Below are 16,766 nucleotides of genomic sequence, written 5' to 3' on the forward strand. Positions count from 1 at the left end.
CGAACGCCGCGGCGCGCTACTCCCCAAAGCCTCATGTCGTTCGCCATCCGTCTCTCAGGCTTCTTGCGTGTATCACCCTCAAGGCTGCCGGCAGAGCCCTTCATCCTTCTCAAGCCTCTTTCCTCGTCTTCCCAACCGTCTTGTCGTGTCTCTTATTACCCCTCTCTTTCCTCTGCTCATTTGTATTCAAATCCCCATTCGGCATCTCTCCTTTTTCCTCCTCTTCCTTCTTCTTCTGCATATGCTCTACATCACTACCCTGTGTGATGCTCCCGATCTCACCATCTGCTCCCAACCTTGCCTCCTCATCCCTCCGCTTATCCTGCGCGATGTCCGGCGCAGGAGAGAAGGTGGATTTGGCGCGAATTTTCTTGCCATACATGTAGAAGAGGAAGGGCATGGGGACCATAAGCAGGGCTACGCAGCCGAGGAGCTAAAAAACAGTCAGATTCCATACCATGCGGTAGCAGGTTGAAAGGGGCACCGTACCGTAGAGGCCCATTCGATTCCCATGTTATTAAACATGTATGTTGCGAAGAGAGGAAACGCACCCGCAAAGAGCGATCGCATGAACGTATTCCCTGCAACCGCAGAAGCAGCAAACATAAGATACGCATCGATGATGTAGTTCAGCAGCGCGAGGAAGATGGTCCATATGCCGAATCCGGTGAAGATGCCAGAGAAGACAGGCGCAACCCAGAGGACGCGGCCGGTGTAGCCTGTCCAGCCGAACCAGAAAAGGCCGCCTGTAAATCAAACTATTAGCGGGTGTACTTGCAATTATTGTGCACCGAATGGAAAGGAGGTCTTACCAGCAAATACGGGTGCACCCATCATCGCAAGAGGCAGTCGCCACTCCGGAACGGGAATGTTGTTATTCGCCTGGAGCTTCCGCGCGTAAGACGGGTTCATGGCGGCCATGGCAGCGAATCCGAGCATTACCCCAACAACCAGACCGAAATATGTCAGGCCAGACACACCCGGGCTGAAGTGGTATTTCCCTTCAAAGACGAGTGCATATGCAGTGAGGAAACAGTATAAGATGCCGTCTGTACCCTGATTAGCACGTCCATTGTACGATCAAGAAAGAGTCCACTCACAAACAAAAGACATGTAGATCGTGATCAGCAAAACGATGGGTTCAGTGAATAGAATGCGCAACGGCCTACTCACGTTGCGGACGATGAGCTCCTTGACGTCGACCTCGATTTCCTCTTGTTTGGCGTGGATGCCCCAGTTCATGGTTCGTCTTCGTAGCTCTGCAGCTTTACCAACAAGGATCTGCGGAGGATACGTCTCTTCCATGAATAAGACTATCAGAGCGAACGCAAGCCAGCCCATTATCGAAGAAATGTACATGGTCCACCTCCACCCAAGATGGCTTGTCACGATGAAGCCGCCGATGAATGGTGCGAGCTGTTATATGAAGTAAGCGAGCCATTCTGTGTCAAAAACGATGAAGGCGATTGAGCTTACCATCGGCCCCATGAACACGGTTGCACTAAAGGCACCGATAGCAAGACCACGCTGTATATTATTGAACATGTCGGCGTACACAGCAGCGACAACGCTCAACGGGCATGCTCCGAATAACCCGGCGAAAAAGCGGCAGATGAGGACGGTCTGGAGATCTTTACCCACGGCAACCGCGATACTGAACACGGAGAAGCCGAATGAGGCGACTAGCAATGGAAGTTTGCGACCGTACAATTCAGACATCGGGGCCCATATCTGATCGCATGTCGATTAGCCGCGAATTGGACCACAACAGCTGCCCAACCTTTTGCTTACCAGTGGACCAAACGCGTACCCGAACACAAACAAACTCGTTCCCAATGTTGTGACCTCAGCAATAACGCCGAACTCTTCCGCGACAGGCTCCGTCGACGGACTAAAGATACTACTCCCCATGGTCACGGCCAAAGACAGATACGCCATCAGCGAAGCTATACCGAGCTTTTTCTTCATGGGCCAATTCTGAGCATGTAATGGGTCGTCCACACCCATAAATTCCACAACGTATTCTTCACGGTTAGGTAGCGGAGGGGGATACGGCTTGTTCGCTCCCATTTCTGAAAGCGGCTTTTCAGTCTTGCGACGGCTGAGTGTCTTCGTTAAACGCGATGGTGTCGGCCTGGCACCAACCGTGCCGGCATGCTGCGACCGGTGCGTTTCGATACGGCTGATGGCCTCGGGATGCCTCTCGGTTGGGTGCCGATAAAGTATACCAGATGCTCCTCCCGCGCTCGACATGGTGTCTCTCCTCCCCCGTGCAGAAGACGCATTCTGTGTCCTAATCTCTTCTAATTGAGGCGTTCGCGTGGTGGATGAGGACGAGGTCGAAGAGGCAGAAGAGACTGAGCTGTTGCGCATAGGTGCAATTTCCTCAGCCTCTTTCGCGCGCGGTGGCGCGTCTGCTCGGGCTGTTGGCAGCGGTCTGCCTGAAGGAGAGGATTCTAAAACGGCGTCGGTGTCGCGTTCACGCTCATCTTGTACAAGGCGCTGGAACTGTCCCTGCGAATTAACCCATGGTGAGAATCTTATCGGCTCCGCATCCTCCTCACTCCGCAACATCTTCAGGTCCTCCTCATTCATAGTGGGCAGCCCTCTCGATGCGTTCTACGAATCGAGGAGGTAGCGTAGTATAGGAAAACAGTCGACGCAATCTTGAGCTTGCCGGCCAATTCCCGCGTGTTCACCGCACGATATGCAAAGGGAAATGGAGAATTAGAATACAGAGGGTAAAGAAATATAGGAAGCCAGCTACCTCACCACTGCTCGAGCAAAGGATGATGCTCGTGCGAACAGTGGCGATAGCAGATTCGGGCAGTGACAAAGCAACGTGTGCTGCTCAATGTGCAGGTAAGCAATGTTACTTGGTACACGTCGGTCACAGAACGGCAATTGGGCGGTGACCTTTGGTGAGTAAGCCATGTTTGGTAGTGTTAAAGCCGGCGCCGCCGCAAGATCAATGAACGACGCGGGCTGTTCAAGAGTCCGGTGCGGGTCATTGGGATGCAAAATCCACCTTGGTGGAAACGCGCCGCTGGATCCGGCGCAGATGGTGGGCAGTTGAGCGATTACGTCAGGCAGAGAGCGGACGCTACTGCCAACTGGGGTGATCCGTCAGCCCAAGCATACGAGCCGGTCGACGCTACCAACCAACCCACAGCACCTGGGCAGCCCATACGTCAGAAGGTACGTGCCAGCAACACCGAAGATGATGAAACTGAAGACGGTACGGCATGGTCACAGACAACGTGGAAAATAACACGGCTGAGAATGGGACAGAATCAAACAAACAACAAAACAATATCTACACACGATCTGCGATACAGGAACAATAAGAACAGGACACTGGCCTACCGCGTAATGGAAAAGCATGATTGCCGGCGGATACAAGTGCTCTCACTGACCGCACCCTCCACGGCATAGGCAACCACCAAAGCCTAACAGGTACGGATGTACAGCCCCATAGGTTTCGACGATTTGGGGTCTTGGGCGTACTTGAGGGAGAAGTTCTGTCCGCAGACCATGAAGGTATGCTCAAAATCAGCGGTGCACGGCACCGTCTTTGCGCTGCAGCTGAACCCGGGGCGGACTGGGCCCGCCGCAACAATCTTTCTCGGGCCAACGCGGTTCCTATGAATGGATTAGGACACGACTGTAGATCAACGTGGAACTTGTAGCCACTTACCAAGTCAAGCCATGGCTTGCAGGTTGACCAACATGCCAGAACTCCATCAGTACGGGTGAATTCGATCCACCGTGGGCATCGAAGACCGGCGGCTCCAGGTCCTCCTCTTCTGTCTCAGGGAAGAGCCAGACCAACGAGCACTTCTTGCCTGCATTGCTGGCGCGGACATCGAAGTTGTACAAGGTACAGTACTCATCGCCAATAGTGCCATCGAACCTGTTGTCAAGCGCTTTGTCGGGATGCGCTTTATCCACCGTAACCATGAGTTGAGGCGACTCGAAGGTACCCTCCAAATCGTGCGGGCAGCCGTAGGCAACAAACTTGTCCCCACACTTCTGCGCATTGGCAGGATCGCTGCAATCCAGCGGAGAAGGATACGTGCCGTTGTTGAATTCTGGTCGAGAAGGCAGGGGCTTTGGCATGTACGTCGGAGAAATGGCGGTTTCGGAAGGCTTGAGTAGGAGATCAGCAAAGAGCCGCATCACGAAGATTGTGCCATGTATTGGGGGGCAAAATGAGCCTCTAGCTCGCTTCCTACGGGACTTCACTTGCCTTGGACTTGGCCGGGGCGGCCGCGCTGGACGACGAGTTTCCGCACGAGCCGAAACGAGGCTGGCACCCAGAGCCGCAATGAATGGGCGAAGAACCACACCACCCGGCCGAGCTGCAACAGGAACCTGCACCAAAACCATTGCAATCGTAACCACCATGACCACCACACTGTCCGTCAGGAGAAAGCGCGCCTTGCTTAAGTGCAGATGTCGCAGATGCCTTAAGAGAAGCCAAAACGCTGCTGCTTGGCGCTTTGCCGGCAGAGGAAGTCTTGCTGGATGCCTTGCTAGAAGTGCTGCTGGGCGCTTTTCCAGGAGAGGAAGTCTTGCTGAGTGCCTTGCTAGAAGTGCCATTGAGAGCGTTGCCGATGGGAGAAGCTGTGCTGGCTACCTTGCTAGAAGTCGATGTGCCATTTGGTGCCTTTCCAGAAGATGAGCCGTCGCAGATGCCAAAATCGCCTTGACATCCAGCGCCGCAATGAAGAGGAGAGAAACCGCACCACCCGTGAGGGCTGCAGCATGGCCCGTCGGTTTTTCCGAAGCAGTGGAATCCAGTCGGTGCGCCGCAGCGTCCGTCTGAAGACTGAACACCGAGCTTCCCCTTGGGTCTCTCCGTGGTTGCATTGGAAGCAGCGTGCTGATTGTCCTTGAGATAACTGGCCATTTGAGATATGCCCTCGGGGGTGCTGGGCTGAGCAGGAAGGGAGTTGTTGTAAAACTTGTCCCACGGCCAGATCCAGTATGGTTCGAGAGGGCTCTTCTTGCAGCCAGTATATGTCGGAACATCGCCATCCTCGATCCTTGCCATTACGGTTACGTAGATGCACTTGAGCTGGTTAGGCACCGGTTCAGTGTATAAGTTTTGGATGCCGTAGTCGTCCACTGCACAAGCCCAAAAGTCGCGGGATCCGTTGAACATCAGGTTCCCTTCGCAACTAATGTCGAATTCAGGCATTGCTTCAGGCATTGTTAGCGTATGTCTAAAGTCCTGGCGCAGAAAACGTCGGCCGATAGGGCGCGAATGAGTACTCACGCTCAACTCCCTCGTCGCACTGGAACTGGTTCGTTGGGCCTGGCGTTGCAATACAGCCACGTCCATGACTGTCGATAATTCCGCTGCCAGGCCATAAGGTAAACCAACCCATAGGGATGTTGCCGTCGCCAAGTCTGTTTTGGCCATCCGCAAGCTGATGCACGCTACCACGTTGGTGACTGTGGGTCCTGGCCCAAAGCGTGAAGTTGTAGGGCACCAAAGAATCGCGGGGAACTATGGATACTGATCAGCGGCTGATCTGCGTGTGAGGCATGGCAATGTCTGAGGCTGCTTACGAAAGGGAAAGGCCTGTGGCAGAATGGCAGATGCTGCTGCCGCGCCGACATGGGCCAGCATCATCGTCGAACGCATCTTGGAGCGTCTATTGCTGTCCGATTTGAGTTATACTGAGAAATAGACGTGCAAAAAAATGCTCGGGTGCGGGTGTGAAGGGAGAACAGAGGACTACTGGGTGGGAAGAGATGTCAGTAGCAGGCTGTTCGCTGCTGCCTTCCATCTGCGAGTGAACTATGACGACGCCGTGATGGCCAAGACGAGAGAGGAAGGCGTGCACTGCATCGGGCTGGCGCATCTAGGGCAGCGGCAGGTTGGCTTTCGGATTGGGTGGCGCTCAAGCTGGCAGCTACGACTGTACTAACAGGCACCGCCTTCTCAAGGTCTTCGATATCGCTTTGCCATCTCTTGCTGGAAGAGATGTGTCATAGGCTGATGTCTTTTTTCACCTGGCGGGCTCAACTGTGTCGCGAAAATACCGCAGGAATTCCCCTTCCTGTCGATCCACCATTTCAGGTTGGGTGCACCACCCCATTGTGTCCATCCAGCTTGCAACCCTCCTTCTTTGCTTATCAACCCGATCAAGCCTAAGAGACCATGCGTCCATTCTCCAGCCCCCGGGCTTCCGACGATGGGTTCGCCTGGAATCATGGCGGCAGCCATGGCGGGATTTGCGAGGGTGATATTGAGCGCGGCATCAGATGAGGGCGACATTGTAGACACAAACAAGGTGTCTACAGTTTCCGGTTTCAGGATCTGGCCGTCGTTGCGCAGGATGGACTTCAGCAACTTGAGGTAGTCTTCCGCTGTGCTGAACAAGCCGCCACTACCGTACTGATCCTTATGGTCGAGCATAAGGTTCCTTGTGCTGTTCAAGGATGCGATCTCGTCACTTAACGGCTCATCAGGCAAAGGTCGACCGACCATGGGTGGCAGCCGTGCAGCAACATCATGGTGAGCGCGGGGCTCGAACGTTGTGTCGTCCATTCCGAGTACGTCGAAAATGTTTTCACGCATATATTCCTCCAGCGTGCAGTTGTTGGCTCTAGCGACCATAAGCCCGGCAACATCATGGCCTGGCCCGTAGTCCCATCCAGTGCCTGGTTCAAACAAGAGCGGAGTTGTGAAGACATCGGGAATCGTGCCGCGCATTGCTCTGGGTCCTTCTCCACGCGACTGACGCCATTTCAGGAGCAGTCCCGGATGGAAATCGTACGCTAGACCGGAGGTGTGCGATATGAGCCTGCCTGCAGTGATTTTCTCTTTTGCATTTTGCAACTCAGGCTGTCCATCTTCGAAGCCCGCTAGGATCTGGGGCTGACTCCATTCGGGTAGAAGTCGATCTACGTCATCGGATGATTCAAGCCCAAACAAACCACGATCGATGCACTGCAGGACTGCTACAGAGGTGACGAATTTGGTCATAGAGGCGAACCACATTGGTGTCTTGGTCGTGAATGCCTGCGACGAAGGATCGAGCTCGAAGGTGCCGTATGCAGCGAGGAAGTCTTCTTTTTCCACTTCTCCATCTGCGCACTGCTCAGTATGTTTTCAGATGTATGCTAGGGGTTGTTTGTTGTGACAGCCGCAGGGTCAGGACATAGAGGATTGGCAGCTCTCCTGCCAGCCAAGTGACTGCCCTACTTGCATCAGCTCGTTAACCCATAGACAATTGCCGTCTCGCCAATCCTATTTCTGTTTTTGCGCGACATGGGAATTGTGGAGATGGGGTGTTTGTGCAGCGCGAACGTGTCAGGAAAAGGAATGAATCGATGTCCTACCGTTGATACCGCCAACAGCAGCTAGCGCCATGCCCGCGAGTAAACGTTCAGACCCGGGGCTGACAGCTCGCTTGCACGCTTTGTCTAAGACAGAAGACATAATAGCACTGTTGGTTCTTGGGATGCGTACAATGTCGAAGTGTTTGTGGCTGACACAGTGATGTCTTACTACACCCAGCCGTTGTAGATTGCGCCGTCGGAGGCAGTGCAGTGAAATAGGGCGCCTATGGTCGGCCTTAACGCGGTATCCGTTGCGAAAGCCGTGCGTCGTGGGGCGGGCACGCAAATCGCAATGACACCACGCATGAACAGCTGCTTGTTGCCAACGATGACTTGCTCTCCCAGCAAACTCCTGCCATGCCATTGGCTCAGACTCTCTTGTTGTTACGACTTGTCACCGTTCAGGCGAGCCAACTGCCAATCGCCACCTAATTCCCAGCTCCAGAAGAGCCTCTTGAGCCATGTCTCACATTTACCTTAACTCATCTTATCCGGAAGTCGACAGAAATCAAGATATCAAATAACTCGCAATGTCATACGACACGCTTGCAAGAAGTGCGTGGAAGACTTCCTCGTTCTCGCGTAGGGAGTACAGCTCGGCGACTTGTATGCGTCTTCTCGGCAAGACCACAATGCTGGGATGCGGCCAAATCAGCCATGAAATACACCCCTACTCGCTTGCAGCCTTTTACTCGAAAATGGGACCGGCGTTCCTTGCTCGTTGAATTGTTGTCTGGTTGCACCGTAAAGTCCATCTGTGAACGGCCTGTGGCTTGCTGCTTTCGAATCGGACAGCAAGTGATCGAATTTTGGTTTAACGGAATCTCGGAAGATTCCTTGCATCGCACGCATACGTATGCATCCACCTCTGCAAATTGCGCATATAGCAACAACGTGCAGGACAGCGCGTCGTAAACTCCCGGCAAACCGCACCACCCGGCGCCAAAGGTTAACTGTAAGAGGATACTTGTGTAAGTCAAGCTAAACCAAAAACAACATCATCTGCAGCAGCTACAGGTCTCGAAACTCGTCGCGAAAAAGCAACCCAGATGACTAGATTGGACACCGAGAATATGCCTCAGTGTCCAATCGTTGTTAGGTCTTACATTGCGGGTGTTCCGTTCGATGCTATTCCGTCAGGCCCAGCATCAAACGGGGACACAGGTGCATAGCTGTGGCGTTCGATATCGCTGGTATTCTGCTGCACCTGGTCGTTCAAGTCGTACCACAGATCCTGTCCGAAGTGCTACCTTTGCCGTCGCTACAGTTCCGGTTTTGAACCTGGCAAAAACTTAGGATCTGATGGTTGGCTTGGTTCGTTGCTTACTTTTAAGGAACAAAAGTCGACCTCTTCTACAATGACAGCTCCGCTCTAATATCGATCCAAGGATCCGGATCTGGCCATACCAGACAATATGCACTTGTGGCAGGCATGCCCCTACTTCGCAACCGGCAGTCAACCTACTTGCTTGTTGAAGTCTGACTAGTACTCGAGAGCCGCAAACCGGCAACTACCATCATGCCCGGCGGTATACACCCTCCTTTGTCTGTAGTTCTATCATGGCCAACACCGAACTACGTCGGCCCCGTCACGCGCCCGAAGGTCGCGACTATACTAGCATGCGTTCTTGGCCCTCTCACCATGCTCCTTCTATTCGCCAGACTGTGGGTGAGAATCCGCATACAACAACATGCCGGCTTGGACGATTGGTTGATGATAGCAGCGAGTGTATGTGCAATGATGTCAATGCGTATCTTGCGCCTCGCTGATGTGTTTAGGTACCGCTGGTTGCTCTGACAGTCCTCATTCCTCTAGGTATGCTTCTTTTCTCTTGGACGAAAACAGTGTCATACTGACCTTGAAAAGCGGCGGATGTTTACCACTTCAACAAGCACGTCTGGGATGTGCAGCCGCACTTCTACATAATACAACGCAAATACGTCATGGCGATTGAATCCACTTTCTGTCTTGCTTCAGGTCTGATCAAGGTCTCCATCCTTCTATTTTACAAGCGTCTGGGTTCACGTGCTGTTTCGAATACCTTCCGCTGGGCAACCAGACTTACCATAGTCTTCATAACGGCTAACTCTATCGCATTCACTCTCGTGCCGATATTTGGCTGCCAACCCATCTCCGCGTTCTGGGAACAATCCGACATCATAAAGGTTGCGCAGGGGTACAAGTACAAGTGCTTCAATGAAGGCGCAGACGTTTTCTCCGCTGCCGTCATCTCTTGCGCTCAGGACTTGCTCACTGCTATCCTGCCAACTTTTCTATATTGGCGTTTACAGATCCCGGTTCGGCAAAAGGTCGCCTTGTTCGGCATTTTTGCAATAGGCTATGGAGTAGTCGCGATTGGGGCTTTACGTTCATACTACTCCTGGCAAATATTCTTCGAGACGTATGATGTTACCTGGACTGCATGGCATGTTTGGACTTGGGCGTTGCTCGAGGTTCACATCGGCGCAATTTGTGCCAACGCCCCAGCTCTGAAGGTGTTCTTCAAGCAAGTCCTCCGGATAAAGACATCGAGTTCAGGATCCAGATCCAACACGAAGAACTCTAGCACCAAATTCTCGGCAAAAAAACCGGAACAGTCATCATTTTCAGCATCGACGTATTCAAAAGTGTCAATGTGGAGATCTAGTCAGCAGTATCGCCAGTATGGTCATATTTCCGAGCCCTATCCTGAGTCAGTGCGTAGTAATGACGACGCCCTACATCAGCAAGAAACCTACGTGGCCAAGCCTCCTGCTTCCAAGCGAAGCTCAATCGCCACGATATATCCCAACCTAGAAAACATTGAGCTGAGTGCGTTCCGAACGCAATCGCCACCAAAAGAGCAACCGGGCTCGATCTCACCCAGCCAAGAGAATATACAAGCGTTGCCTCGAATGCCGTCACCATATCCTGCAGCTCTGCTACCGCTTCCAAAAAGCCCTCACACGTCTCAAGGAAAGAGACCGACATGGCAAAGTTGGTCTTGAATCAACCTAACCGACGCTGGGGGATGTTACATTATCGAGGCGTGACGCGAACACCGAAACCTCCGCTGTGCCGAGATCTTAGGGCCCACAAATGCTCACAGCTTTAAATCAAAGTTCCTGATACCCAAATTCCGATTTGTTTTCTGTTTTCTGTTTTCTGTTTTCTGTTTTCTGTTTTCTGTTTTCTGTTTTCTGTTTTCTGTTTTCTGTTTCGTGTCTTCGCTCAATTGACGTGGACATTTCATCCGTTGAATACATCATATCCGGTTAAGTAAAATAGTAAAAACCGCTGGCAGATTAAGATCGATGTGAGCATTTCATTCCGTAGTGCAGAGTTACTCATCCAAATCCGTCTCGCATTAAATCAAACACAGTAACTCTTGTTTCCTCCAAACGATTGAGCAATACAGTTCAATTATGTTTCGACTCCATCTTTATCACCCGGTGCTTCTCATACCGCCTCTGCTCTTCTACCAACTCCTCTTCCTCCAACTTCCACCTCTCTTTCTCACTCAACTTTCCCCGTCTCTTCGCCTCGTGCTTCGCTTTCTTTGTCTCCTCGCTCGACAATCCCTCATATTCCTCATTGTTGCCTCTATGCTGGTCTCCGAACTGGAAGGTCTTCCCAATCGCGCTCCCACTGTACGCTGCTGCGTTACCCAGTCCTTTACCCAAGCCGGTCACGGTCCCGAAGACGCCGGCGCCCAAAGCGTGCACAGTATTGCCTGCAGTGTCAACAACACCTTTTACAGCGCCTCCTACTGAGCTCGAGAGTGCCGTCGCGGCGTGTTGGGCATGTGCAAGTGCACCCTGATCGTACTCATCGGAAGACGACCACGCGTCCTCGTCCTCCTCTTCTTTCTGCCTGGTTACATCAGCACTTGTGCCCCGCACAAACAAATGCCATATGTAATACTTACTTCGTGCGCCTCACCGCTTCCCGCTGTTCCTTTGTGCCGGGTAGTAGATCAAGGTCTACAATGCGATTCTCGAGGACTTTTACCATTGCGAGGTTGGAGTATGGTTGCTGCGCGATGATGCATGGGCGCAGCGGAACCCCGCTAGGGGGCGTCATTGGTGTTTAAATAAGGATAGAAGGAGGCGTGCGGGGATGCGTCAAGGGGCGGGAGCTAGTCGCTCTCACGTCAGAGTACTGCATTCTGGTGTCGTGCTTATATATACAAGTAGGACCGATTCTTCATGTCTCTCTTCCGACCTCGTGTTGATAACCCGACTTCGAATTCAGTGAGAGGCCTGTATGCATGGCGCTCCAGAAACCTAGGCGCTTAAATGAGCGTCATCTACGTGTTCCTACAGTCATTGCTTTCACCTGTCCTTTACACTCAACAAGCCTTCGGCGTCTCCTCTCGTTGATTTTCAGGTAAACGAATACGATACCTAAATTTGCTTCAACTGGTCATACCATGACCTTGAATTTGAAGCAACAGATGTACCCCCACAGCATGACGGCAAATGAGCCGAGAACCTTAGGCAACCCTTCATCGCCATCAAATGTGCTTCTGGCTTCGAATGTAAGGATGCAAATACGAAATGTAGCCACGACACTGAGACATACCACACGCTCAGGATAGAGGCGATTGCTGGACTCGTAATGAACGGTATATTATAGTTTCTGTTAACCGCATAACTACTTTTTGATCAGAGATTCTTGGTTGAATTTGAGGCATGTGTCTGGCAGATTGATCATGGGTACAATCTTCACACTGTTTGAGTCATTTGAGTCGGAGTGCCCCCCTCCGCTATCTTTCCGTGTTTAAGGCCGATTCTCCTCGCCACAAGAACACATGTATCGCTTGAGTCCAGATTTTGCTGACTCATTTCCCCATTGACGGCCGACCGAGCGGTTGCGAGTATGTATAGCCTGTTCTATCAACAACGACCATTCTGCCCGATTACAGCCGGAGAGCAATGAGGTACTGCACAGCCCGTGAGCTAGGGGAGTTGTCCGTATTGCGACCTAAACGAACGCCCATAGCAGGGATCAATCTAATATGTATAACTGGGACTCCTGCAGCAAAATTTCCAAACATTGAAGCATAGGGATGGAGGCCTGGCCTGCTTCTCGTCCGAGCGAAGAGTGATTGACTCGGCGGTGGGTAAAGGAAGCCTGGCACCATGTATACCGCTATGTGGAGCCTGCGTCGCGCTCGCGGGTTCACCACTGCGGCATCGAAATCGAAACATGCGGCGTAGCGGCGCTGAAGTGGCTGAAATAACTTCATCGTGTGGATGAATACTGCCTAGGGTCTAGCGCTCGCGGCTCATGATCCGACTCCCGATGCAGAACACGAGCTGTTCAAATCAGGAAGGTGTCATGACATTTACCAACAGTACGCGTCGGAGGCTTGGGGCGCGTGAATACGTCTATCCGCGAAGGGAAGATGATCTTTCTTCGAGGACGCGAGGACAAACCTGGATGCTCAAGGTAGCCCAACACGATCAAAGCCAACCGGCAGATATGCAAGGCCCTCCACGAGTTGCAGGGAAATAACGACTTGGCGTTGGAAACAACCTGTAGAGGTGGAAGGCGCTATAAAGAGAGTTTAGAGGAGGTCATTACCGGTTGTTGTCGGATAAATCACCATCTCGTCCTTTTCCAGCTCGCCTCAACACAAAGTCGTATGCTGATGAAGAGGAAGTTCCTCGCCGCGCCGCACCCCCATCTGCAGAGGTCCGAACGTTCGGTTCCCGATGCTCCCGTTTTTTTCTTCTTGGAGACGGCCGAAACCTTGCGACGAAAGTCATTCCACTGTGTGTGTCAAGCTGACAGGGAGTCACTGCTTGAGGCATTAGTTGGCTGCCCCGTGCGCATTGCAAGCGACAAGCGACGTCACGTGTGCCGCAACGGACCTGCTTGGAGCATTCAGACGAACCTGGAGGATATCACAGAGCATGGCACATGCGAGCTCTTGACACATCTTCCCTTTGGATTTGACTCTTTGGAGCTCACTCTCTGGAGCTCGTCAGACCATGGAGATGCGCGAAGGTCGTCATTGAACATTGTTGAGCTGGATCGCTTCTGGAAACAGTCCCCCCCTGCAGTAGCCAGAATTTAGGCGGAGACGATCTTCGTCACCAGCGTGAACTGGACATCGAAACGCTAATTTTCGCCAACATTCCACACATGGTGGACGACTGCGACGCCAAGGTGAAGGACTGCGCAGAACAAGCAGTGCGGCAGGAAGCTTGGCCCAGCAATCTGTGTTCCTTCGGAAGCATCCTTCGGAAGCAAGGCCATCTAGAAATCAAAGTCGCCTTCAGTCTGGCCCCTTTCTGTGGTATCAAGATACCGTCACGTCGGTTCCGTTCTGCACAACTACCGCAGACGCGATGCATTGCCGCACCTCCGGTCAGCTCAGAGAACTTTGGGAAGTTACCCCGATAGATCGTCATTTACCCAAACTGCTTCAGGGTCGCTTGCGAGCTTGATGGGTCTCTACCCCAGTCGCCCTCGAAACTTCATGGTAATTGCCTAATTCGTACTTCTCCTAGATTCATGAGCACTCCATATGTGTGAAAAAGCTTCCATTGAAACTCTTGGGATCCTGAAGGCATTCACACTATTGAGCTTATCGTCGTGTCGTCGTCACGCTATTGGGAAGCGATTCTCTAGCTCGTTTGACCGTGCCCCACCGTTTCGTAGCTTGCTGACGCCTGACGGTATGGTCCCAGCGAAGGAAGTCCACTTTTCCTTACATACTCATTGGCCGTGGGCTCCTGCATAGACGGCAGGCTGGGGTATTCGAAGCGGATGTACAGACAACCCCATGTCTTCGTACCCTTGCGGTTGGTCGTGCCTCCCGAGCTCCAGCCGCGTGCTGCAGGAACAAACTCTACTCCCACATAAGCTTATATGTGCGTTGACTATTGTGATTTCTTTCTCGTACAGCATTGATTGCTGCCAGTTTACATTGCCCACCTCGTGGCGTCCGTTCGTTCTGATATCACAGTGACCAAGCCCCGTCTTTGTTGTACACGATACCATTATCACTGTGAGAAGTGACAGCAGTACTGGCTCGACGCGGGCAGACCACCATTACTCCTATACGAGCACTCTTGGAAGGCTCTCGAAACCTTCGACACGAACACAAGTATAAAGCTCAGTAACCTACAAGAGTCGCCTAGCAACTGAGGCCTGTGGAGTGAGGTGGGCGGCGGAGGGCCACCGCTATCGGCGTCATGAAGTGTTTCAACAGTTTGTTCGCTTTGCTCTGCATGCTTGCGATCCATGTCTACGCACAAAACAGCAGTGCTCTTCTCCAGGCCGCTTTAACAACCTTACCAGATTGCGCTGTAAGTATTGACGTTGACAGACAGATTCCAATGCTTACGCTCTTAGATCAAATGTCTTATCGGCTCGGTATCAAAATCGACTTGCGAATTGACCGACTTCTACTGCATCGCGCATGATGCACAATTGAACGCGCAGATGGAGGTGTGTGTGCAATCCAATTGCACCATACGCGAGTCATTGAGTACGTTCATCCGGCTGCTTCCACGCACCTACTGACCTGCGAAGCTACCAAGAATTTCACCGTCACTGCTTACGGCTTGCCGGTGCGTGATCATACTAAACTCGTCTCCTACGCCGGAATGATCGGAGGCGGATTTGCACTTCTAGCCGTCATACTGAGGACATTCGCGCGCATGCCCTGCTGCGGTGGAACATGGGGCTGGGATGACTGGGGCATCTTGGCTACAATGGTGATTCAGTTCCGTTCCGTAGTCGGAACTTGACTGACGAAAACAGATACCTGTGCTACCTCTTACCGCCCTGTCGGTTGTCCGTAAGTCCAGCTCCCGGATAATGCGATGAGACCCGGTAAGCTGACCGCTGCAGTTGCAAATGATGGTCTCGGCAGAGACATGTGGACGGTGCCTTTCGATAACATCACGAAGATTTTACATGTAAGTCCATGAGATGCTCACCGTAGAAGTCATCCTTATATGTGCTTTCGCAGATATACTACTTCGATGAAGCACTATACCTATCTTCAATCGCTCTGACAAAGATCTCGATACTCCTGTTCTACCTGCGCATCTTTCCAAACCCCAGGTTCCGAAAACTAGTATGGGTGGCTATTGCATATTGCATCGGATACATTTTGGGTACCGTTCTAGCCCTGCTTTTCCAATGCAAGCCGCTCAATTTGGCCTGGACACGTTGGGACAACGAGCACCCCGGCAAATGCTTCAATCTAAACCTTCTAGGATGGTTGACGGCAGCGCTCAACATCGTCGGTGACGTTATGGTCATATGTTTGCCGCTGCAGGAGCTCAGCAGGCTGGCCATGGGACGGCGAAAGAAGGCGGGCATCATGCTGATGTTCTTAGGCGGAGGCTTGTAGGCATCGGCATTGCAAATCCGTTAATCGGTTTACTGACCGCTGTTCTAGTGTAACCATCGTCAGCATGCTCAGATTGAAGTACATGATCCAGTTCGCCAACTCGCATAATGTTACATGGGATTACACACCCATCGGTTATTGGTCCACGTTGGAGGTCCACGTTGGTATCATCATCGCTTGCCTTCCGGCAGTGCGCTCGCTTCAGCGTCGCATATTCCCGAGCTCCCGATCGCCCAACAGCTACTATCCTGGACCATCTGGCGGATACGGATATAACTCCAAAGGCGGCAGTCCGTTCCCTTCAATATCCAAGTCCAAAGGCGGACACGTAGATGTTATGACTGCGGCTTCCCAAGCGAGCATGTTGCGCAGTCGTGATCGCTCGAAAAGCGAGAGAGAATTCATCCAGCTAGAGGAGTATGAGTTCCATCCTGGCGAAAAACCAGGTTCGTTCGAGAAAGGGGATGCTTACAATCCCGCTGGCTTGAATGCTACACAAGTCGAACGAGGATCGATACACACTGACGACGGCGCGGTACTGCTGCCCATCCAAAGCACGCACGGTCTTTCTCCGCCTAGAGCAACATATCAAAATAACGGAAGGAACTTCAGTCCACCTTTACCTCAGGTCATCACTGTACGGAAAGACTATAGTGTCACGGTTGAGGTTACCCCAGACCAGTTCAGCTCTAGCCCACCAAGGGAGAGCGAGGATATGGGAATGAGAGTTAGAAGCGGGAGCCAAGCTCCACTGACAGCGCTGCCGAGCATGGAGAGGAGGAATTCAAGTCGGAACAGGTTTGGTTGAGCACTATACTCTCATTAATACCATTTCATTTCCACTATGCACAATCAGCAGACACCGCTACAACGGGAGATCGCAGAGTCGTGCTTCCCCCTTCGTGCCGCGAGCTACATGGAAGAGGCTTGCGTCTTGGAATTCGGCACCGGTAGTCGAAGCAACTCGGTCAGTCCTGCAGCCCTGTATCCATGAACTATCATAATCTAATCTGCGAGCTACTCAAAAGCAGTCTGACCCTGTAGACGAATTGG

General features: G+C 52.3%; 8 protein-coding genes across 8 annotated transcripts; 4 read left to right on the forward strand and 4 right to left on the reverse strand.

Annotated features, from left to right (window-relative positions):
* Positions 1–109: 109 nt before the first annotated feature.
* Positions 110–2,595, reverse strand: N0V89_008700 (uncharacterized protein; the record flags this gene model as incomplete). The annotated part of the gene is made up of 6 exons (XM_056217453.1): positions 110–433; positions 490–746; positions 813–1,049; positions 1,101–1,416; positions 1,477–1,731; positions 1,792–2,595. 6 exons carry the CDS (start codon positions 2,593–2,595, stop codon positions 110–112), a joined length of 2,193 nt encoding a protein of 730 aa, XP_056069009.1.
* Positions 2,596–3,015: 420 nt separating this feature from the next.
* N0V89_008701 (uncharacterized protein) lies at positions 3,016–3,648 on the forward strand (the record flags this gene model as incomplete). Its single annotated transcript, XM_056217454.1, has 2 exons — positions 3,016–3,238; positions 3,479–3,648. 2 exons carry the CDS (start codon positions 3,016–3,018, stop codon positions 3,646–3,648), a joined length of 393 nt encoding a protein of 130 aa, XP_056069010.1.
* Positions 3,649–3,693: 45 nt separating this feature from the next.
* On the reverse strand, positions 3,694–5,215 carry N0V89_008702 (uncharacterized protein; the record flags this gene model as incomplete). Its single annotated transcript, XM_056217455.1, has 2 exons — positions 3,694–4,091; positions 4,381–5,215. 2 exons carry the CDS (start codon positions 5,213–5,215, stop codon positions 3,694–3,696), a joined length of 1,233 nt encoding a protein of 410 aa, XP_056069011.1.
* A 738-nt stretch (positions 5,216–5,953) lies between these two features.
* Positions 5,954–7,387, reverse strand: N0V89_008703 (uncharacterized protein; the record flags this gene model as incomplete). Its single annotated transcript, XM_056217456.1, has 2 exons — positions 5,954–7,104; positions 7,357–7,387. The coding sequence occupies 2 exons, from the start codon at positions 7,385–7,387 to the stop codon at positions 5,954–5,956; spliced, it is 1,182 nt and encodes a 393-aa protein (XP_056069012.1).
* A 1,488-nt stretch (positions 7,388–8,875) lies between these two features.
* N0V89_008704 (uncharacterized protein) lies at positions 8,876–9,706 on the forward strand (the record flags this gene model as incomplete). The annotated part of the gene is made up of 4 exons (XM_056217457.1): positions 8,876–9,085; positions 9,136–9,172; positions 9,224–9,582; positions 9,695–9,706. The coding sequence occupies 4 exons, from the start codon at positions 8,876–8,878 to the stop codon at positions 9,704–9,706; spliced, it is 618 nt and encodes a 205-aa protein (XP_056069013.1).
* Positions 9,707–10,755: 1,049 nt separating this feature from the next.
* N0V89_008705 (uncharacterized protein) lies at positions 10,756–11,350 on the reverse strand (the record flags this gene model as incomplete). The annotated part of the gene is made up of 2 exons (XM_056217458.1): positions 10,756–11,209; positions 11,265–11,350. 2 exons carry the CDS (start codon positions 11,348–11,350, stop codon positions 10,756–10,758), a joined length of 540 nt encoding a protein of 179 aa, XP_056069014.1.
* Positions 11,351–14,794: 3,444 nt separating this feature from the next.
* Positions 14,795–15,713, forward strand: N0V89_008706 (uncharacterized protein; the record flags this gene model as incomplete). The annotated part of the gene is made up of 3 exons (XM_056217459.1): positions 14,795–14,800; positions 15,265–15,273; positions 15,327–15,713. 3 exons carry the CDS (start codon positions 14,795–14,797, stop codon positions 15,711–15,713), a joined length of 402 nt encoding a protein of 133 aa, XP_056069015.1.
* Positions 15,714–15,777: 64 nt separating this feature from the next.
* N0V89_008707 (uncharacterized protein) lies at positions 15,778–16,521 on the forward strand (the record flags this gene model as incomplete). The annotated part of the gene is made up of 1 exon (XM_056217460.1): positions 15,778–16,521. The coding sequence occupies one exon, from the start codon at positions 15,778–15,780 to the stop codon at positions 16,519–16,521; it is 744 nt and encodes a 247-aa protein (XP_056069016.1).
* Between the last annotated feature and the right edge of the window lie 245 nt (positions 16,522–16,766).

The sequence above is a fragment of the Didymosphaeria variabile genome (genome assembly GCF_027946475.1).
Source record: "Didymosphaeria variabile strain IMI 356815 chromosome Unknown scaffold_6, whole genome shotgun sequence".
NCBI lineage: Eukaryota > Fungi > Ascomycota > Dothideomycetes > Pleosporales > Didymosphaeriaceae > Didymosphaeria > Didymosphaeria variabile.